The sequence below is a fragment of the Lycorma delicatula genome, chromosome 12 (genome assembly GCF_047948215.1).
Source record: "Lycorma delicatula isolate Av1 chromosome 12, ASM4794821v1, whole genome shotgun sequence".
Taxonomy (NCBI): domain Eukaryota; kingdom Metazoa; phylum Arthropoda; class Insecta; order Hemiptera; family Fulgoridae; genus Lycorma; species Lycorma delicatula.
This window is the reverse complement of record NC_134466.1, coordinates 60,072,908-60,097,515: the sequence shown is the minus strand read 5'-3', so window position 1 is coordinate 60,097,515 and position 24,608 is coordinate 60,072,908. Positions and strand designations below refer to the sequence as shown.

The window sequence follows — 24,608 nt, the reverse complement described above, 5'->3', positions numbered from 1 at the left end:
TAAGCCCCACATGTGTTAGGAGAAGATCAATTTGGTTTCAGGAAAAGTATATGGACAAGGGAAGCAATTTTAGGGCTCAGATTAATAGTAGAAGGAAGATTAAAGAAAAACAAACCAACATACTTGGCATTTATAGACCCAGAAAAGGCATTCGATAACATAGACTGAAATAAAATGTTCAGCATTTTAAAAAAATTAGGGTTCAAATACAGAGATAGAAGAACAATTGCTAACATTTACAGGAAACAAACAGCAAAAGTAATTATTAAAGAACGTAAGAAAGAAGCCGTAATAAGAAAGGAAGTCCAACAAGGATGTTCCCTATCTCCATTACTTTTTAATCTTTAAATAGAACTAGCAGTTAATGATGTTAAAGAACAATTCAGAACCAGAGTAACAGTACAAGGTGAAAAGATAAAGATGCTACGATTTGCTGATGATATAGAAATTCTAGCTGAGAGTAAAAAAGATTTAGAAGGAACAATGAACGGCATAGATGAAGTCCTACGCAAGAACTGCTGCATGAAAATAAACAAGAACAAAACGAGAGTAATAAAATGTAGTAGAAATAACAAGGATGGACCACTGCAAAAATAAGAAGAGAAAAGATTATGGAGGTAGAAGAATTTTTTTTATTTGGGAAGTAAAATTACTAAAGATGGATGAAGCAGGAGCGATATAAAATGCTGAATAGCACAGGCAAAATGAGCCTTCAGTCAGAAATATAATTTGTTTACATCAAAAATTAATTTAAATGTCAGGAAAAGATTTTTGAGAGTATATGTTTGGACCGTAGCTTTATATGGAAGTGAAACTTGGACGATCAGAGTGCCTGAGAAGAAAAGATTAGAAGCTTTTGAAATGCGGTACTATAGGAGAACGTTAAAAATCAGACGGGTGGGTAAAGTGACAAATTTAGAGGTGATGTGGCAAATTTATGAAGAAAGAAGCATTTGGAAAAGTATAGTTAAAACAAGAGACAGACTTATAAGCCACATATTAAGGCATCATGTAATAGTTGCTTTAATAGTGGAGGGACATGTAGAAGGAAAAAGTTGTGCAGGCAGGCCACGTTTGGAATATGTAAAACAAATCGTTAGGGATGTACGATGTAGGGAATACTGAAATGAAACGACTAGTACTAGATAGGGAATCTCGGAGATCTGCATCAAACCAGTCAAATGACTGAAGACAAAAAAAGGCCCCGCTTGGCTACTTCTAAGATTAATAAGAAATAAAAATGTTTCATTCAATACTTTCAGTCTACATACATTTTTATAGAATTAATATAGATACAACACTATTTACCCTTACTGTACAAGGTGGTGTCATATCTAACATGAGTTTACCATTTATGCGCTACCAAAGTGGTCATCTACTGTCATAATAAGCTTTCCTTGTACTTTTCCTCTAGCGGCAGAGGTGAGTATTATAATAAAATTCATTTTTGTTATGTGTGTTTATTCCTATTTTAGTATAATCTATCATAGCCACACTCAAATGACACTGACTTGTAAAATAATAATTTTTTGAGAATACCACTTTTGTTTTGTTTTTTGTTTGTGAGCTTTTTCATAATTGTGAATCAATTTTTTTTTAAAATGGAAAAGCGATTTGTGTTAACGGAAGACACTTCAAGAGAATTTGAGCTCCAGGAAAGGGAAGAATTTGAACTTTGTGAGGATACAGATTTCTCATGTAGTGAATGTGAGGACGATGCGATATCGAATGACAATAATATGAATGATGTTTTCAATGCTGATGATAATCTTCTGATGAAAAAAAACACGCTAATTACTCTAATTAATTAAACAATGCATCCAAATTAGTTTTAAGATTGCTTATTACCAAATCTATGTACATTTCAAATATAAAATTTAATGATATTATATTGCATTTAAGCAAATATAAATGCATTGTTCATGCAATAATAATCATTCAATCATTTTAATGATTCAAATGAAACTCACACCCTGAAATTTTAAATAGGAACTCATGAAAAATTCTGGAGGGCTTATTTGAATAAATACGTAAAAGATAAATTTTGCATCAAACATTCATTTCAGAATCATAATTTAAAAAACACAATCACAAATAAATATTAATTACTGTACTGCTTCACAAAAATATCTCTATAATTATGCCTTCAAATAGAGTTGAACCTTTAAATTTATTTAACAATTTTTTATTTTATTTTTTGTCATTATGAAATTCAGTAATTTGCTGAACAATTATACAGCCAACACAACAGTAAAATCGTCAGTTCTAGATTTCAGTAACAAAAAGTTAAAAAAATATAGATTTTATGTGTACATCACATTCATATTATAATTATTTTTATAAAAACATACGTGTGTGCGTGTATAATTATATTTGTTTTTATGTCCCTAATTCTTTTTATTTTTAAACAATTACAACATAAAATTTCAATTTTTGAAATATATTCAATTTTTTTTATAACTTTACATAATTTTATATTGCATCTCAATTAAACCGAAGCAAAATAAAATAAAAAAAACAAACATGACATTTCAACTTTATTTAATATACATTACATGTGTTATACATTACATTAAAAAAAATCTTTAAAAATAGAAAGGCGTAAAAATAAAACTTGTTAACAATAATGAAAGAAAGAAATAAAAAACTAAAAATAAAGATAAAATAAATAAAGATTAGGCAAAGAACAAAGACGACATTAAAAACAAAGTTCTAAGAACTATTAAATTCTATAAAAAAAATTTGATTACTTTCAAGGTTAAATATATTTTGTCTGATCATATGTTAATTTTATCTGATCATTTTAAAAATTATGTTTGTTTATTGTGTAGGTTTTGCTTACTTTACCAAAATTTTCATTGTTTAATTATTTTTAACAAATCAACCATCTGAACCTTAGAAATAAAAAAAAGGAAATTTCTTTAGCAAAGTTTTATTATTTTTATTTTTATTTTATTTAACTTACTCATTACATACAAACAGTAAGTAATAATTTTTTTTTTTGAAAAAGAATTATAGAATAATTATTTCTTATTAAATTTTACACTATCAGTGTGTGCAGTGGGTATGGATTGAAAAACATTTGCATTCTGTTTTCTTACATTAACTTTCATATTAAAGTCAGATTTTATTGATGAGTATATATATATTTTTTTTAAATTTACTATAAGAAAATTGACAGTTATTTTGTATATTGTCAGGGACTTAGGAAAATTATAATAATTGTAATGGATTTCATATAATTATTTTTAATTAATAAAAGACCTAGCGAAGTTATGAGATTAAATAAAAATTCATAAGCACTTTTGAACGAGCTTCCAGTCAGGAACATAATTTGCTTACATCAAAAATTAATTTAAACGGCAGGAAAAGATTTTTAAAAGTATATGTACAGAGCATAGTTTTATATGGAAATGAAACTTGGACGATCTGAGTACCTGAGAAAAAAAGATTACAAGTTTTTGAAATGTGGTGCTATAGAAGAATGTTAAAAATCAGATGGTTGGATAAAGTGACAAATGAAGAGGTGCTTTGATACTGGAGGGACAGGTAGATGGGAAAAATTGTGCAGGCAGGCAATGTTTGGAATATGTAAAACAAATTGTGAGGGTTTTAGGGTGTAGGGATATACTAAAATGAAATGACTGACACTAGATGGAATCTTGGAGAGCTGCATCAGACTAGTCAAATGGCTGAAGACAAAGAAAAATAAGCACTTTTGACTGGAGATCTAGTATATTATAAATGAAAAGAAAAAAATATTAATAAAAATTAACTTAAAAATCTTTTTAATAAAAGGCTAGATTTAATTGTAACACATCTATTCAATTATCCAAATATATAATAAAAAGTTAATTTACAATAACATATATGATAAAATAAAACCATTAAACAATAAATATGTTAATTGGCCTTTAATTGCAATTACAAATAAATATAATATAAAAAGAAGCAATTAAAAATTAAGGTAAATTATAGGAATATAGAATTTTGCAAAAATAGTTATATGGTTTAATAACATACTGTTTTGTAGCCTTTATGCACACTACTTAATAATTCATAAAATGGATAAGGTCAAAAAAAAATTTTAATATTTATGCAAATAAGATTCATCATGTAAAATAGTATCAAGTATAAATAAGTGACCTTTATTATGGGAAATATTTTTTTATAATTAATTACCCTCTAAGGGGGTTGAAGTTTTAAAAGTGAATTTATAAAACATTACTGTCAAAATACTGGATATCCAAAATATAACTATGCCCCTAAACAAAAACAAATGTTAAAAATCAATCAGTAAAATACATATTAACTTGTTTTTTTTATATTCAGTAATGAAAGTAATAGCTGATGTTTTATTATCAAGAATGAAACAAAGAAACATTTTTATTTACATAATCACTGCAAATTACATCTACTCTTTTGTTTCCATTGTGTAACAATGGTGTATACAATTGAGTAACACAAGAAACTCATATTTTTTTGGTTGAAAATTTGTTTCATTGGAGTGGTGAGTACACATTATATATGAAGAAAATATTTCCAGACATCAATAACCCATATCCACAATATTGTGCAAAACTTGTTTAATAAGTTTGCTCATTTTCTCAGAACAGTAAAGAAAAGTCTGATGATATTTTCTGACTACAGCTCAATATTCGAAAAACTTTTTCAGAAAATTGGCAAAACAATCAGAAATTTTAAGAAGTAGTTCACACAGACCACTGACAAAACATTTAAAACAATACCCACAAATAAAAGCTGCAGTGCATTAATGACACAATATTGACTTTCCTTAACGTGTTGAGAATTGCCAGTAGTTTCTGGATTTTATAAATAAAAAAGGAAAACAAATTTTTCATCGATAAAACATTTAACATTTTTTTAGATGAAATATAGTTTCATATATTGGGCCATGTTAGCCAAAATAATCAGGAACAATTGCTGAATAATCTTTGTGAGTTCATCGAACAGAAATTACATGAAAAATAATTTACTTTGGTGTGCTTTATCATGTAAGCAGAAGAATAGTTTTCCTGAGCACAGTTAACTCAGAATGTAATTATGATGAAATTATTTATCCTTTCATCGGCTGTATAAATAAGGAAAAAACTGAACATACTTCCAACAAGATAAAGTAATAGTGTATACTGCTGATGTTTCATTAAATTTACTACATGAAATTTCAGGGATAGGCTCATTTCAAAGCACATTTGACTACCAAGATCTCTGGATCTTACGCCTACAGATTATTATGAATATATATTTATTTATGAGGAGCAATTAAAGGATCACTTATAAAAATGACCCTTACCCCTTGAATGAACTAAAAATAATATAACTAAATTTTTAAATATTCCTTTAAGGCAAAGTATTAATTACTCTGTTGTTTCAGCATGTATTTTCGAACATGTTGAAACATATTCAGAGATGAATGGAAATAAACAATGACCATATTGATAATTTCCAATAAATAAAAACTAATTTTAATAAGGATTATTCCAGATTCTATCATTATTATTTGATATAATAAATTAAATGTTCATAAACATTGGCATCAGTTTCATTTGGGACATGCTGTACGTATATGTTTATACATGTCAGATGAAATTTTATACAATTCCACATATATTTGATTAATATAAATTCAATATAAGCTATTTATGGATATTTGTAAAATCAATAGATTATCTTTTGATTGTAAAATATGTTACTACATTTTTTAATAACATACTTCCTTTAATTATTTTTTAATACATTTATGATTAATTGAATGTTCATAATATTACTTTATTTATTTTCTGTTACATTCTCATTCGTTCTATTGGAGTAACATTTATTTCAAATGCTGTGCAAGATATTCTTCTTAAGATATATATGGATTTTATTATTTATCTATGGTAATACGTTTAAAATTATTATTGTAACATTTTAACGAAATAAAAGGTAAATAAATTTAACAATACATAATACTGAGTAACAATACTCAGTATCATATTTAATAATACAATACTGAGTAAAAGAAATGTTTGTTATGAATTATTTCTGTATAGTAAGGGTGTTCTGTTCCTAGTTTGAGCCAGCTTGTACTGTGCTCTAGTATCTACTAACGCTGGCCTGCGAGTCAGTTTCATACTTTCATTCGAGTGAAGAATCCCGTCCGATGCAGTCATGCATTCTCTTAGTCTAATGTGACAAAAATAAATTCAACTATCCTTGAAGAACATGGATATGGACATGGTTTCATCATTTCATCCGAATACCAATATAGTCCATACTAGCTCTAAAAACTTAACAAAGGGTAACACTAATTTATCACAATTTATCGTACATTTTTTTTGGTTGTAATGCAACTGAAATATATAAATTATTAATCATATTCACTTTTTATTAGAGTAGTGATGTTCATTATACAGTCAATCCTTACAGTAGGCTGAATGAAGGTACAGCTGAATGCATTCTGTATTTCAATATCATATAAAAGGTAATAGGAAACCATTTTATTCCTCATTTTATTTAATAAGCCTGGTACAAGATGCTTTTTATTAAGAGAATGACTGTGCCAATTTCAGGAATGATTTGCATTTTATATCTGATCATCAATAACCTTTATGATTATAATATTTAATAAAAAAATAAATAGTCAAACTTCCAATTTTTTTTTAAGTATGAAAAAAGGACTCAAAAAAGTTAAAAGTGTGTTAATGGATAGCTGAAACAGTTATTTTTTTAAAAACTTATCATTTACAGATAAATGATAAGCAGAAAAGCAGTTAGGAATAGACTTATACAATTATAGCAATTTGTTTCCAGTAAAGATAGCAAACTGCATCTGCTTAAAATATGGTATTATTAAATATTGATGACAACAGGGGTGCAGTATGGTTTATTTGCATTTGTATTTATTTCTTTCACATTAAAACTATCAGGTACGGTGTTAATTGATTCCAGTGAATCAACAGCAGCAGATAACCCAATTGACACTGATTGCGGTTCATTTAGACCTGACATGACACCTTTCATGAAACCAGCTACAGTACTGTAATATAAAAAAGAACAGATTATTTTAAGTTAACACAAGTTATGATTTTTTTGAGTAAACAAAATGATTAATTTACAACAAATAGTAGAAGTCGGTAAGCTTTAAAAATTAAAAAATTAATAAAACTGCTTTAGACTTCAAGATAAAACAATGTGCAGCACATTTTTTTAATAAATATTCATTGAAAGGCAAAATGTTTTTAAAGATGATTAATTCACCAGATAAATTAAAAACTTCAGTAGGGAGATAATAAAATAGATTTTTTTAGCATATAAAAGATGCTAAGTCTGACTAGAATTAAAACCTACTACCTTCCGATTGAGATGCTATCATTCTAATGTAGAATTTGCCGAGTAAGTAAATAAATAACTATGAAAAGTTAAATCGACGCTCAAGAAACATACGTTACATGAAAATTAACAAAAGTTTCATCAACAGCCCCATACAACACTATTATAAAAAAAGTCCTACAAATGATGGCAAAAAATTTATCTAATTATCCCCTGATGTCATTCTAGAAATATGTAGAAAGTGTCCAGACAATCCTTGTTCAAAACATTTGCTGCCTTAAGAATGATGTTTTGCATGCTTTTTCAGTATTGGTTTTTCAGGAAGCTTCCATGAAATGAATGGAGTTTTGTTTCAATATTATAACCATGTTTTTTCACCTATTATGACACATTTGAATAATTCTGTCAGCAATAACAGCTAACAATTGTTCTACAATTTTATTTTTACTGAAAATTCAATAGTTTTCAAATAAATTTTGTTGCTACTCATTTCATATCCAAAATGTAAATCAAAACTGTTTCATGCTAGCCATAAGAGATTACCACCTCTTCAGCAAATTTATAATAATGATTCGACAATATCCATCATAATCTCCTATATATTTTCTATACTGGTTGTCAATGTGTAGGATGTCCAACCTTTTGTCATATTCTCAACCTTATTGAAATCACTTGTCCTATTCTTAAACCCTTAATGTTGATGTAATATCCTTGCCAAAAGTCTTCTGTAAAATTTTCAATATTTCACTGCACTTAATTATATTTTTAATGCAAATCCATTGTTCCGTCATTTTCAAACAAAATTAATAACCACTCATAATAAAGTTCCAATTACTTGGTTGTCTAACTTGAAATACACATCTAATACGGCTGAAAATATTCAAAGATATTATGGACAGTGCAATCATCACAGGCAAAAAGACATACCACACAGAATTAAAAAGTTCTTATTTTCTTATCATACCTCAAACGTAATAATATTAAGTACAGAATATTAATGCTACTTTACACTATGCTTATACAATTCAAACTGCATAAAATAAAATTTTATTTATTAGTAGTATTTGTCAGAAAAATACCTTGTTTGAAAAATATATTACATGAACCATTAGATGGAAAAAAATTAAGTTTTGTACTGTATTAAACCTTGTTCTTTCCTGCATTGTTTGGTTTCAATTTATTTTAAAAACCATTAGAAACTATCTAAATTATACAAAAGAACCCAATTTTTCAACATTCTCTTGTTATGTTCAATTTTAGAACTCTTAAATTCATTAAAAAAAATATACAAAATATTTTTTAATAAAACTTAACAACTGTGTTTTATTCATTGTTTAAAAAAAAATCAGTGGTTGAGTTCAGTATAAAAGCTATTTCAAAAAAAAAAATTTTGCTATTTTAGTTCTCTGTAAACCTAGAAAATATTTTTTAGTATTGAACAATATGTTTTAGGGATACATTTACAGTAAATGAACAAAATTTCATAATTTCCAAAAAACTGAATGGGAAAAGGGTTTAGATTAAAAACAGAGTTCTACTAAAACTGTTGGCAATATGAATCATCTGTTGGAAAAAAATATGATTGCTTAGATACGACTTGTACTATGTTTTACACTTACATGGAACTACATCAAAAATAACCTCTGTGTAGATTGTTTATCTTATACAAAGATTTAGCAGATAAAGCTGGACTTCTTAATCCTTTATAACTATTAATAAAACACAAAATATTAATACGAGGGTTTTTTTTTTCAAGGTCCGATTGGTCACGAAATTTAAAACCACAGTGAAAATAAAAAATTTTTTATTTGTAACAAGTACTTACATAGTTACGCTATTTCTCTATATAGTAGCCACTCCGATTTAGACATTTGTTGTAGCAAGGTACCAACTTTCCAATACCCTCATCATAGAACGGAGCCACCTGTGTTTTCAAACATGTTTCTACGCTGGTCTGCAGCTCTTGGTAAAATTCATGGAACGACATGCACGACCATCACTACTGCATAACTCTTCAACGTCTACGAAGGGCAATTCAGAATAAGCAGAGAGCAATGTTGTCATCAGACATTGTCTTTCTCCATGACAATGCTCGGCCGCACACTGCAGCTGTAACAAAGAAGCTCCTGCAGCGTTTTCATTGGGAAGTGTTTGATCACCCACCATACAGCCTGGACTTGGCTCCATCCGATTTTCATCTCTTTGCCCACTGAAATGTTGGCTAGGAGGACAACATTTTGGCACAGACATCGAGCTGCAGACCAGTGTAGAAACATGGCTGAAAACACAGGCAGCTCCGTTCTATGACGAGGGTATTGGAAAGTTGGTACGATGCTATGACAAATGTCTAAATCGGAGTGGCGACTATGTAGAGAAATAGCGTAACTATATAAGTACTTGTTACAAATAAAAATTTTTTTATTTTCACTGTGGTTTTAATTTTGTGACCGATCGACCTTGAAAAAAATAACCCTCGTACATTAAATATCAATAAAATTCAGTAATTTATAAAAAAAAAAATACTAACCAATCTCCAGCACCAGATGCACTTTTTATATCATTAGCAATTAATGGTTTATAATAACGCATTGACATTCCCCATGAATTGTCACAGTTTTCCCTAATAAACTTACTTGGATCCAAACTTATATCAAAATTATCATTTGTCTTACCAACAATCTAAAACAAATAGATTAAGAGAAAATCTTATTATAGACTTACCATAATTCAATTTGAATGAAAGTAAGTTTATTCCAAAAACAGCTAAACAAAATATCAAACAGTAAATCTATACTATATATAAAGAGGAAGAGGGTTTTTTTTTGTACAGGATAAACAAAAAAACTACTTGATGAATTGCAACCAAATTTTTACCCATGTTTCTTGGCATAAGTAAGAAGGTTTGTAAATATATTTCATCTCGAAAAATCTCAAAAAAAAAAAAAAAATTATACATATGCTGCACTGGAAATTTACCAGTTGGAGCACAAATTTTAATAAATTGAATTAATGAACTGTGAACTGTGAGTCTCTAGCACTACGTGAACTGGGTTTCAACTAAATTATTCGAATCAATCAAATGAATAATACTACAAAAATAATAGAATTAAATTTATGTTAAACAAAGTAATATTAAATAACTAAAAAAATCTCTGTTTAACAATAACAGCTTCCCATGGGGACTGCATGTGAGGCTAGAGTGGTGAGGTATGCAAGCATCTCGTGGGAGGCTACACCAATCATTACCATCAACTTGTAACAAATGGGATGTCCCTGGAGGCTGTTTTGGGAGGTGCAATGGGACGCTCTTATAATATCACTACAAACAATCGTCCGATTTTCAAAACTCAAACAGGATATTTGTCAGCAGATTGAAGGCTAACTTTTGCATAATGTATAAGGTACATTAAATTCATCAAGTACACTCTCAATCAAACAGATGACAATTATTCAGAAATGCATAAAATATATATATAAATGCATATATATATATATATATATATATATAATGCATATATATATATATATAAAGTTTATCTGTTCATTTGTTATTGCATCACATAGGAATCAACAGACCGATTACTTTCAAATTTGCAGGATACATTTGTGACATTCCAGGGAAGGTTTTAAGCCATTGACCAAGGCCCTAGCTTCCTTGAAGGTTAAAATAATAAAAATATTCATTTTTTCTTTGCCCATAAGGAGGGTGAAGTTGTGAATTAAAGATATTAACCAAGGAAAAGGTAGATTAATACTTTTACTTCATTATTATATTTCTGCCAACATGGCAAAGAAATAAGTTATGAATTTTTCATCATTGAAGGTGTGTGTACTTTAATTACCACAGTTACTATTATTCTATCTTTTGTAATTTAGTTTCTCTTTCAAGTTTCTATAAAGCCCAAACACTGAAATTATTATTTAGCAGTATTATTCTCACAATCATGAGGATAACGTACAGTGTGGTGGTCCAGGGGGTGGAGTCCTCTGGGTGGATGGGAACAGCGACTGAAGCTAGTTCTGCAGATGTCAAGGGTGCCATCCCCTGGTAAATTGGGAATGGCAAGCAAAGCGAGCTCTGCAGTCATGGCGTAGGTCCCATGGGCCCCAGAATTCATCTAGGCTGACCTCAGCCCCAAGAGTCCAGGTGTATATATATATATATATATATATATATACATAAAGTATGTAAAGTATGGAAACGAGTTCATATTTCAAAACTGAGATATACTAGGAGATAGAAACAAGTGCAGATCTAAATACTTACAAAATTACTACTTTAAGGTGTTATGCCTACTTGTTTTGTCAATAAGAACTGTATTTTTAAAACAGACAGAGTTATTTAATAAAATTTAGTGTGCATGCACCTGACTTTATCTTCTGCAAAATACATATGATTAAAAATTCCAAAAAGGTTGCCATTTAGATCTAATATAACTTTAATAGATCCATAAATATTAGTTTTATCAAACTGTTTACTTACATAAAGTAATAAGCCTTTTATTAAGATACCACTGATATCTCAATCGATAAACAGCAAAGATATGTCTGAAATTGTTAAAATGGAAGGTAAAAATTACGCAGCCTGATAATTTTATACCTGTTTTCACTTCTTTCACTAATTAAACATAATTTGTAATAATAAATACAACAACAAGCATTTATCTATGTGAACCTTTTTGTTCAATTTGATGTCTTGAAACAGTCCCTTAAGTTTGGCTAACATCTCTCAGGACACTCTTTATAACAACATACACAAAATTAGTTAATTTTCCAATAAAACTATAAAAAAATTTCCAAAATATCACTTACTGCTAGTCCATGTTTTCCAAGTGTTACCATAACAGTATTTATATAATTAGCTAGAGGTACTGCAAGGTGAATTACTTCTTGTAATAACTTATCGATATCAATCTTAGCAGTATGATCTGATCTTTCTTTAAATGGTACACCTGTAAATAATTATATTATTCAATTTTATACAAATATTACTTGTTATATCTGGAGCCCACCTCAAGTGGTAAGTGAACGGTTCTAAAAAAGTAAAACTCCTTAGAAGCTACTATGAAGGTGAATCAAATATAAACAGTAATTTTTTTTTAATAAATTTATTAATTAATAATATACAAAATTCACATCTCATCATTTCTCTATGTAGTCTTCTGCACAATCTACACACTTTTCCCAATGATTTGGAAGCTTGAATATTCCTTGTTCATAAAAGGTTTGAGGACGAGTCGTCAAACAATTGCACAGGGACTTCTTAACGTTTTCATTGTTTTCGAATTGTTCCCCTTCAAGCAATTCTTTCAAGGGTGCAAACAAAAAAAAAGTCACAAGGGAACAAATCTGGATTGTAGGAAGATGGTCAAAGGTTTCCCAGTGCATTTTTTCCAATTTATCCCTTGTCAAAATTGCAGTGTTTGGCCTGGTGTTGTCATGGAGAAGGATGACATCTCTGATGGGCATGCCATGTCTTTTGTTTAGATAGGCGGCTTTTATTGACTGTAGCACCTGGCAATAGTAAGCTGCATTCATCATTCATTGATTATGGAGAAATTCAATGAGTAAAACTCCCCTTGAGTAAAAAAAGATCATTGCAAGAACTTTTCCGACTGACAGGTTTTGGTCTTCATTCGGCAGCCTTTATTCTTCCTTTGCCACCTAACTCACCATTTTTGACTCTGGAATGTAATGATGGACCCATGTCTCATCACATGTGACGATGCGCTTCAAAAAATCATCTCCTTGCCAAAATCGATTCAGAAGTCTCTCACAGATCTCCAACCTTACCTGTTTTTGATTTCTGATCAACAACTTCAGAACCCATCATGCACTAATTTTTCTAAAGCCAAGATGATCAGTGAAAATGGATTGAGCACTCCCACAGCTGATACTCACTTCTGACGATTTTTTCAACAGTGAACTGGCGATCACCTTTGATAAGCTACCAAACAGCACAGATTTTGTCAGCTGCAAGACTTGACTTTGGGCGTTCATCATAACTTTTGTTTTCTACACTTTCTCACCCACCCTTAAATTGTCTGGCCCATGTATACACTCAATTCTAGGATAGTGTAGAATCCCCAAACTGTACCTTTAAATGAGTTCAAATTTCTGTCGGTTTAATGCCTTCATTAGTTAAAATCTTTATGATTATACGTTGTGCAACAGATGACGGAACCTCTTGCTCACTCATGGCTCTATTGACACCAGAACAAAGTGGAAGAGCTACCCAGGCTGGTTCCCCCTTTCTAACATACTGAACATTAACCCTCCACTATGTCATCCAGCTTGGAACTGCTTGCTGGACAGAATAACAAAATTACCGTTTAAATCTGATTTACCCTCGTATACACATATACATAATTTTTTAATATAGATCATTTATACTTATTTAAATAGAAGAATTAACATTTTTAAATAAATATATATTTGAATATATATTTTTATAATCAGAGGATAATAATTATTAATAAATAAATATATTTAAATAAAAAATAAAAAACAAGTTAAAAAAAGGAGATGAAGTTGGATCTGAAATGATGTGTCTTCTCTTGTAAGATTCAAATATTTCATTAATTAAAATTTCATTTGATTATAACTCTGGAACCAATGAAAATAAGTCCCACTTATGATATATTGTTGAAACCCTCTCAATGAGAGCTTATTACTGCTGTTAAGAAAAGGTCCAAAATTCAAATTTTTGGGATTTTGGGCTTTTTTGGACACTTTTGGTCCAGTCGATTGCAATCAAAGAGGAGGTGAACAACTAGATGTTACAACAGTCCTAAATCCAAAATTTCAACATCCTACGGCTAATAGTTTTTTAATTATGCGAGATACATACATACGTACAGACATCACACCAAAACTAGTCAAAATAGATTCAGGGATGGTCAAAATGGATATTTCCATTGAAATCTGAAAACTCAAATTTTTTATGATCACAATACTTCCTTTGCTTCGTACAAGGAGGTAAAAAGAATAAAATCTAGCAAATGCTATCTCAAAATGATCTATTCTCCAGTACAGACCACTACTTGGAGTATATTGCAATATAGTCCAGTATATTGCAATATATCAGTTGTATTGTTTAAAACAACTGAGAAGAATATTAAATGATTTTCAATTTATTTAACAGCCTGGTATGTTTACTTACTATAATCTAGAGTTATAGCCAAATAAAATTTTATTAATGAAATATCTGGATCTTACAAGGGTTCAGATCTGACTTCATCTCCTTTTTTAACTTTTTTTTTTTTTAATTTAAATATATTTATTTATTAATAATTACTAACCTCTGATTGTAAAAAAAAAATTTAATAAATAATAATTTTATAATAATTAAAAAAAATGAAAAAATATCAGAAGTTATTAATGAAATAAAATTGTACATACTGTTCATTAAAAAAAAAAAGTGTACATATAATTTAATAGGTGTACAAGGAAGTCTTGTGGTGCCTACATCAGATTTTTATGTCAAAAGTTCTGCTTTTCAATGCTCTTTAAAATAATTTGTTACATCTCTACCTTCTCAAAGTTTTTTAGTTGCTCTCCCCCTCCCCCATGCAGCCCCCTAGCAGCTTAGGGTGGGATTGGTCTCTTACAACAAAAAAATGGTCATTTCATGGGAAAGCATTTGCTAAACTTAATATTTGTATAATTAACAGTTGAAAAGTTATTTAAGAGTTCCCATACTTGAACACATACATGAACACTAGTGTAGTGTCATTAAACATTTTATTAAGCAGCACCCATCCTATTGAGTCACTGCCCCTGTTATTTCTTATAACATTTAAAATAGTGAATTGGTTGTTGGAAAGGAAAATTTAAAAACTTCTTTCAAATTTTTATTAATTTTTATATCTAATAATTGGGAAATTACATAAATATATCTCACAGATAAATTTTTATGCGTCTGACCTTAGTTTTTTACCAACATTATCTAAATCCAGTCACAAACAATCCACTAGCAAAGTTCAAAATCCTGTTAATTATAAACATTTTATAAACAAAAGAAGTAGTTATAAAAAAAACCAATATACCAGTAACAGCTGATGATATTCGACGAAGCTCTTCAATGTTTGGAGATATAAAACTTATATTCTTCCATAATTCTGATGAAAATGGTTTATCAGCCGTTACAATATCAGTAGGCTCAAACAAAACTAAAAAGAAACAAAAATTTCATAAACATATTGAATGAATGATTAAATTAATGCATTTTATAAACTACAGTTTCAAACATATAAAAATGTGTTTATTAAATAACAAGACCGTGTGTGTTTCTATCTCTTATTAAAACCAGTAACAACTGATTGCAAGTTCTTTGGCAGAGATCTTGGATAAGTCTGAATCTGCAAGGAAAACATCAACACTTTCAGGTGTTCAACTGATAATAATTAAATCATTGTTCTATGCAGTTGTATTTACTGTTGTATGCCAGAATAATGCTAAAAGTTGAGCAACATATCAATTTGAAATTCTTGGTAAAACTGAACAAAACACCAGTGGAGTGTTTTCAAATGCTTATTGAAGTTTACAGGGAGACTACATGCCTCGTGTCTGAATAGAACAAAAGATTCAATAAAGGATGTTAGAACATGGAAGATGAACAATTTGGATGATCTTTTACTTCAATAATCAAAGAAAAAAAAATTAGTCAAATTTTTTGAGAAGACCATCAACTCATTATCTAAATGGTAACTGAAGCTATAAACGTTAACAAATACACTACATGAAAAATTATAAACGAGATTCTCATTATGAAAAATATTTCTATTAAGATGGTCCCAAGGGTACTTATATCAGAACAAAAAGAACGCTGCAAGAAAATTTGTACTTACAGGCTACAAAAACTTAATGCAAACTCTGTATTTTTTCAAAAAATCATCATTTTAATAAAATCTGGATTTCCAGTACAATCGTGTGATGAATTTGCAGTAAATGCAGTGTTATATACTTTAAACAGCTTGTCAAAGGAAAGTAAAAATTTTAAGCAATGTGCAATGGGTTTTTTACCTTCCTGACTATAGCGATATATGCTGCTTTACGAAAACTGGGAAAGTATATAGTTTAGTAAAAAAAAATTTTTTACAAGAATTGAAAAAAGGGGTGGGTGTTTTACCTTAAATAATATTTCAAATTTTTACTGGCGCAAGAGTTCTTTTTACAAAAGTTTTTTAAATCAAGATCACAAATTACAAAAAATTTTTATTTAATATTCACCTCCCTCCCCAAAAAATGACTTTATACATATTTTTTTCACTTTTAGCTGTATCTTGGTTCAGAAAAGGAGATAACAGGAGATTTTTGCATCTACATTTTCTGCATCAATAATCCTTCAAACCACTATAAAAATCATTTTTCCATCCCTCTCCAATGGTCTGCGGTAGCAAACATTTTTTTTTAATTTTAAATTTAAATCCATTTTGAAAGCTCAAAACCCACTACATTTTAAATTTATTAATCTTAATTTTTTGATAACCCATATTTTTTAGTATTTCTTGAAAAAAGATTGGACAAAAATTTTCATCCCTTCCTAGAAAATTACAACTTTGTTTATTTAAAATTAAGGGTATCTTTGTATTTTTTAAACAATTTTAAAATTTTATTTTGTAAAAAGGGATTACTTGATTATTTTATTGAAAACTGATTTTATCTGAATGCTTCCCCTTGAGCATGGGAGTCCAAAAATGAAAAAAAAAAAAAAAATGTATTTTTTTAAACAATAAGTCACTAAAATAACTTAATATCTATCCCCTGATGGGAAGCTACCAAATTAAAAAAAAAAAAAATTAAAAAAGTATGTTTAAATTTTGATTTTACTTTATTTAACCAATTTTAGTGAATACTTTAATGATTATAAAAAAGCATGATGCATAAATAACAAATTTTCAAGAAGACAAAAACATATTTTTACAAATCGTGATAATAATACAATAATATTAAAAATTTTGGGTATTGCTTTTTGCTATTGAGCATCTTAGCTTCAAAGATTAAAATAAAAAATTTAAATATAATCAAAATAAATTTAAATGAATATTCAATTCACTGAATTCACCAAAAAGTTTTTCAAAAATTAATTTCATAACTTGATCACCTCAGCCAGGAAAATGATGCAATTCATTACTCTCTCTCTTTTACTGTTTAGTTTCTGCAATTACCGTAATGTATTACTTCAGAGGATGAATGAGGATGATATGTATAAGTATGAATGAAGTGTAGTCTTGTTCAGTATCAGGTCGACCATTCCTGAGATGTGTGGTTAATTGAAACCCAACCACCAAAGAATACATGGTCCATGATCTAGTATTCAAATCCATATAAAAGTAACTGCCTTTACTGGGATTTGAACCTTAGAACTCTTGACCTTGAAATCAGCTGATTTGTGATGACGAGTTAACTACTAGATCAGCCCAGTGGGCTAATGCAATTCATTACTGGTTTTTTATGTTAAGATGTAATTTTGAAAAAAATAGGTTACTGAAGGTACAATAGTAAACAGGCATTTGTATTAGAAAAACACAACAAAACTGTTAAAAACTGATTCATTCTTCATAATTACAATACGTCTGTTCACACAGCAATTTCTGTGAAATAGTTTTTGGCCAACTAATATATTAGTACCACTGGAACAATGGAAATATGGTACTTAAAGAAATATATTTTGAGTCAGGTAATATATTAAAAAAATAAAAAGTAGATATTTTAAAACAGCTGACAGAAACTGATCTATTCCATACCCCCAACCAATAGAGATCAAGACTGCATCAGTGTGTAAGTGTAAATAACAACTAAACAACTATATTAAAGGAAAGAAGCAATAAAATTGTAAAATATATATATATATATATATAAATAAAGGTGAGTAACTATCAGTCTTGTTATTTATTAGACACTGTTTTATATATACAATCCACGTAGAAATAACTAAATAGAAAGATGACAAGATAAGAGCAATAAAACTACAAACACTGTTCTGTTAAACAATATATAGAGAAAAAAATTTTATGAGGCCTTTTAATGGGTATTAAGGTGAAGATAAATTCAAAAAATTCATGGTTAATAACACTTTTCGGGAATTAGCACCCCCACCCAACAGACAGACTCATTGAATAAACCATTTCCTATATATTATCAAAGTTAACAAGTCTGAAAGCATTTACTGACACTATTTAATTATTAAATTCAAAAGTATATTTAAAAACCTACCAGAAAAATGCTGACATATATGAGAAAAAAAATCTTGCAAAGTTAATTCATTAGAACATTTAATTAATGGGGAAAAGCTTTTTTAAAAACAAATGACAATACCACAACAGATGGATATATACAGATTGTAGGCCAACAATCACTTCTTAAAAGTGTAGCAAGTCAACTAATTGATGGTTGATATTGTCTGGGTAAAAACCAATTAACTTCATGACAGAAATAAAAGAGACATATATTTTTTCAAGGATATTTTTACTTCATTCCTTTTCTCTTTTGATACAATCAAATTTTTAAATACAGATTAATTATCAGAAAGTATAACAAACATTCTTCCTTGTAGATTGTAAAATTTTGGGAACTTATATAAGAGCAACAGGTTAGATAATTTCAAATATGAAATGAATGGTAAATATTACATAAAGAAGTATGACTTAGTCAAGTAAGACAGACAGATTACAATTCTTTTTCAAAAAATTATAGGATAATTAACATAAAATGAGGTATAGAAATGTAGAAATAATAATAATGAAGAATATGTAATTTTATGTTAAGGGCTTTTAACAAAATCATATCAAGAGAATTTATTATTTTTGTCAGGACATAGAAGCAGTTCAGACCAACAAAAGTATGTAAAACCAAATGAAAGTAGCTTTACATAACTACCTCTTTATCAGAACATGTAAAAAATAATAAAGTAAAGAAGTTACGTAACAATAGTTAGGTTAGGTACATAAAAATGGATCCTTTAATAAGCTGAGGAAATGTATTTAAAGAAAAAGTAAAAGAGGTATTATTTTTTTGAGAGAAGAGATACATAATCTTTGAAACTATCTGTTCTGGTCTTTCTTATCTCTGAGACACAAGTAAAGCATCAGAGATACAAAAAGCATTAGTCATAGTCTCTCTCTCACTCTCTCTCTCTCTCACACACTCTCTCACTCTCTCTCTCTCTCTCTCACACACTCTCTCTCTCACTCTCTCTCTCTTTCTTTCTCTCTTTGTTTCAGAGTAATATATTCTTTCTATACAACCAGTCTCTTTAGTGAACTGAGTAGAGTTGGGTATTAATATTTCAGACAACCAATGTGTGACAATATGTTTAGCTTAGTTTAAAAAAGATAAACCACTTCATCCCTTTTTCTTTCCAAAGGATGCTTGATTTTAAAAATGGCTACATCAATTTCAGGAGAGTCTTGTATAACCACTTTAATTGCAGCAAAAACATATATGAAAAAGGGGATAAAAATACAAAAAAAAAATTTAAAAACCTTTTAAGAAAGGGACAATAGGGATTGCAAGAACCATAGGGGTATATCTTTGTTAAGTGTACAGGAAAAATTTATTCAAGAATATTTCATGCAAGACTTCAGACATTAATTGAAGATCAACTTTTAGAACCAGAGGGTAGTTTTAGAACCAAAAGAAGTATTCAAGATGCTATTTTCATGTTCTGATAAATATCATAAAAACATTTGGAGTTTAATAAGAAGGTTGTTTTGTATTTTACAGACTTGGTAAAGGCGTTTGAGTGCCATAGAAGGTTTTGTGGATTAAAGGAGAGAAAAGGAAGTTGCCAAACATCTGATAAAATGCAATAAAAAACTTTTATTCTAAATGTTATAATTATGTTAGGGATATGCAGAATCACCATCCTTTTTCATATCCTCTACTGTCAGACAAGATGATATATTGTCACCTTACCTTGCCATAGAGAATGGCATAATAATAATAATAATAATAACTTATAATGCAATTAAAATTATTAATTTGAATAATTTAATCATAAAATGTATATACTATATATTAATTCCGTATGACAAATCACCTGGTATATTATTCTGCTTAGAATAATTTAGTATCATGTTCATAGAGTCGACTGGTAGATTACCATCAAACAAAATAACACTACTTCCTTTAATAATATCCAATTTGTTTGTCAACTGGAAGATGTTAAAAAAAATCATTAAAATAAAATTTAAAGATTAAAAATAAACACGCTTCAGAAAAATATCTTATAAACCAAATTATATAATTTATTATAATGTATTTATTCTAAATTATAATGCCAAATTATGGTATTTTAAACTATATTTTCGGTACGACATGCCGCCTTAAAATCTTATAATACAATGCACTAATGATCTGGGATCTTTATTAAAGAGTCACTGTTTGTGATGTGATGATTACAAAATGATTTTTTTATAATAAAGAGTGTATAAAAAAGATTCATCTGATATCAAAATTTGCAACCATTTATCGCTAACAAACAAATCAAGTAGCACATAAGAGAGGGGATTTTAGAGGTTTTCTTGTTGCTTTCCTTATGACATCAAGTGGATCAAGATGGTGACCATGCAAAAATAAGCATTCTACATTTTCCTCTTCAACAAATGTGACTTTGTGATAATTGTGCAGCATGATTTTTGTTGACAAGACCTAAGCACAGCACCTCCTACTGTTCAGAGCATTTGATGCTGGTACTAGCAGTTTCAAGAAACAGGATGGTTTGAAAAGAGAAATCTGCAGGTCACGCCTATCATCAGACAAAGACATTGAGTACATCCAACAAAGTTTTATACATAGCCCAGAGAGATCCACTCTCATGCCAACTGTTCCTCATAACAGCTGACTTATGACTGTCTAGTGTGTTATGCTCTGATATTTATTACTTAAACCATACAGGATTTAATTATAAGTCCTCCTCAGAAATGATAAACAATGATTAAGAGATTAAGGAGTTTCATTGATTAATCCTTGTTAAAAAGAAAGAAGACGAAACTTTTTTTTTGTGCTTAGTATTTAGCGATGAGGCCACATTTCACCCAAGTAGAACCTCCACACTGTAAGGATATAGGGACCACAGCTGCCACATGCAAAAGTTAAGCATGAGAAGGATTCTCCGAAAGTAATATCTTCTGCATAGTTTCCAGAGAAAATGTTTATGATACGTACTTTTTTATGGTAAACAGTGATATGGGAATCTCATAACCAGAAATGTTGCAGAACTGATATTTCCTGCAGATATAAGTAAATTTTGAAGAATTCATTTTACATCAGGATGGTGCAACACTGCACTGACATTTGCAAGTTCAATCATTTCTTAACAATGAGCTTCCACAACAATGAATTGTCCATAAGAAGGATGTTGATTTGGCATTTCACCACTGGCCACCTTATCTCACTCTTAATGAAGTTTTCTTATGGGGGTTTGTGAAAGTCTCGATTTATGACCCCCTTTTTTAGAGCAACTGTGTACAAACTACAAAACTACATAACAAAAGAAATAGCTGCAGTAACATGGCATTTTTGCAAGATACAAAATTGATTATTATCCATCAGTAATTGTAAGTGGGTGTAAGCCACTACTTACTGTGTAAATAAATAAACATCAGAAACGATCACTCAAGTGAGAAACAAGTTTAACTCACATAAAAATGATTGCTGGAGAGGATCATATTCAACGTTTATGAAAATGTTAAGTAAAATTTCATATTCAAACATGTATTTTATAATTCACTGCAAAGTTATATGTTCATTTGTTTAAAAAAATAGATTCTTTTGAAATTGAATGAATCTTTTTGATTCATTCTACATTTTTTATAACATACAAATTATCAAAACACACATTTGTTTTCTTTGTGTTGTGGCTACTCCACTGCTTCATCATACCCATTCTCTATTCTTGCAACAATAACAGATTATGCTCACTTTATTCTCTATGAGAGATTATTTATTCTCTATGTAATAACAGACATAATTTAATTAAAATACTGTTTTGTGAAAATTTATTCAGTGCTTTTTCAAACTTTTTTTTAATATTCTTTGCAGTGCATGCAAAGTAATGTATATAACACTCTGGCTTGGTCACAACATTACTTTTTTTTATAAAATAAATAATAAAAATGAAAATAATTATTGATAAGAAAAATAACAAAATGAATTTGATATGTGATGAAATTCTAACTGACTACACTAAGATTAATTTTTAAAGATATTAAGAAACAGACTGATGTATTAATTTACCACAGAAGCTTATAAAGAAGCTTTATATTGGGATGTGAAATGGAAATTTGTAGCATATGAAAAATTCCATGGCTGACTAGGATTTGAACCCAAGATTTTTTGATTCAATACAAAACTTTAAAACCAAGAGGTTTTAAAAAACTAAGAAAGATTTTTGAGAATAATCTCAAAAAAATATTATACAAACATCTATATATATAATATATGTAATCTTACATTTAAATTCTGTGAGAAAAAATATTTATGAACAGAAAAGAATATTTTATTAAACAAAAAAACTTTTAAGCAGATTTTCCTTATTATAATATTTTACGTAGCGTAAAAGATTTTTTACTTGGTGTAAGCTCCCTCAATCTGATGGAGGATTTCAAATTTAAAATTATGTTATTTGATAAAAATAATTCTTTTTTTTTAATAATACAATAATATAGACAACTCCATTTCTTCTTACTTTTTAAGGGTTAAAATTTTACACAGTTGTACACACACGTGTATATTTACGCAAAATTAATCAATAGACTTACTGAAATACAAAAATAAAGATCAAAATATCAATTAATGTTAATTAATAGAAAATATTAATAAATGTTTGAATATACGTTACCCAACATCTATTTTTTTTATTTTCTAATTAAAATTAATTTTATGATTCTGCTCTGATCAAGGCCTTACCATGATTTCCCTTGATCTGTCCAAATAAATGCTGGGTAAGTTTCTTCTACACATGGAGTAGCATATCCACTCATTCTTGACATGACCTATATAATGTATTATTATGAACTGATCAGATTGAACGATTTATTTATTAATGATATATCAAATTTCAAACTTGTTACTATGGGTAAAAAGAGCAATATTTTAATTTACATTTTCATTTCATTCATATTACACATCGCAAAATGAAAAATGAAATCAGTAATGCTGGTCAGAATCAATGACAGTATTGTAAATTTCAACCAATTTTATTATCACGAGAAATGTAACTAATAAACATTATTTAAAGATAATAAATTGCGGCAAGTAATGTATTGTGAAAACTCATCACATGCTGATAAAAATCTGTCCATTAAATAGAAATTAAGTTGAAAAATAAATATTTACATTTCTAATTAACAGATTATACTTTTATTGTACATCTCTTCACAGTCAAGATAATCCAACTATATACACTACTTTTCAGTCCACCCTTATAAATTGATTTTTAAAATAATACTTACATATTCTGTCGATAACTTTTTATGTATGACCATGTCACCCATTAATAATATATTTTCACCAGTCTCATGGTGAAGAATGACAATACACGTAGATGTTGAACAATCATTGCAGATTAGAATATCATGAAGATCCTATTTAAAAAATAAATATAATAATAATAATAGTAAATCATACTTCACAAAAAAAACTATATTGATTCATGTCTTATATTATTATATTTAGAAATAGTATTGTTAAGATTCATGTTTCCTTTCATGCTTTTTATTTATAAAAATAAATAAAATTATAACTGTCTATTTCTTCTTGCTCATTGTAAATTAAATAAAGTTGTCTATATTTGGCTAGCCTTGTTAACAGCTGATATTTTATATTATTAATGTAACAATCTGTCTAGTTCTCTATTGTTCAGTCTACTTCCGCTCTTCAGAGCCTCAACATGTTCATGTCACTAATGCATAACTAATTAAACTACAACAATGTCACATATATGAAGTATAAGTTCAAAGATTATAATAAAAATAATTTGGGATATAAACTAAATAAGGACTTTTATTTATTTCAATGAACCAGCGAATAACTAAATATTTAGAATAATTAATCAAAACCAAGGTGGACGTTATTCGACCAGTATAAATAAAAATAAAGTACTATAATATTGTTAAAAAAAAAACCACTCAAATTTGAATTATTCTTGACATTTTGAGTATTCGCCTGCATTCAAAATTAATACAATTTTTGTTGATTGATTCAATGTAATTATTTCTGTAAATATAATTTAGCTTTATTTAGTCAGGGCCTATCTGCATCTCTTATTCATA

The 24,608-nt window shown here is 28.7% G+C and overlaps 1 protein-coding gene across 1 annotated transcript in view; it reads right to left on the bottom strand.

Moving 5' to 3' along the window:
* Positions 1-2,524: 2,524 nt before the first annotated feature.
* The window catches only part of LOC142333255 (uncharacterized), a 496,762-nt gene continuing 474,678 nt past the window's right edge, over positions 2,525-24,608 (bottom strand). The window contains exons 10-15 of the mRNA XM_075380258.1: positions 23,790-23,921; positions 20,375-20,489; positions 15,381-15,503; positions 12,145-12,284; positions 9,860-10,011; positions 2,525-7,039 (exon numbers count right to left, since the gene is read on the bottom strand). Coding sequence (XP_075236373.1) covers positions 6,853-7,039; positions 9,860-10,011; positions 12,145-12,284; positions 15,381-15,503; positions 20,375-20,489; positions 23,790-23,921 — 849 coding nt within the window. The 3' untranslated portion in view covers positions 2,525-6,852. The remainder of the gene's footprint in view (positions 7,040-9,859; positions 10,012-12,144; positions 12,285-15,380; positions 15,504-20,374; positions 20,490-23,789; positions 23,922-24,608) is intronic.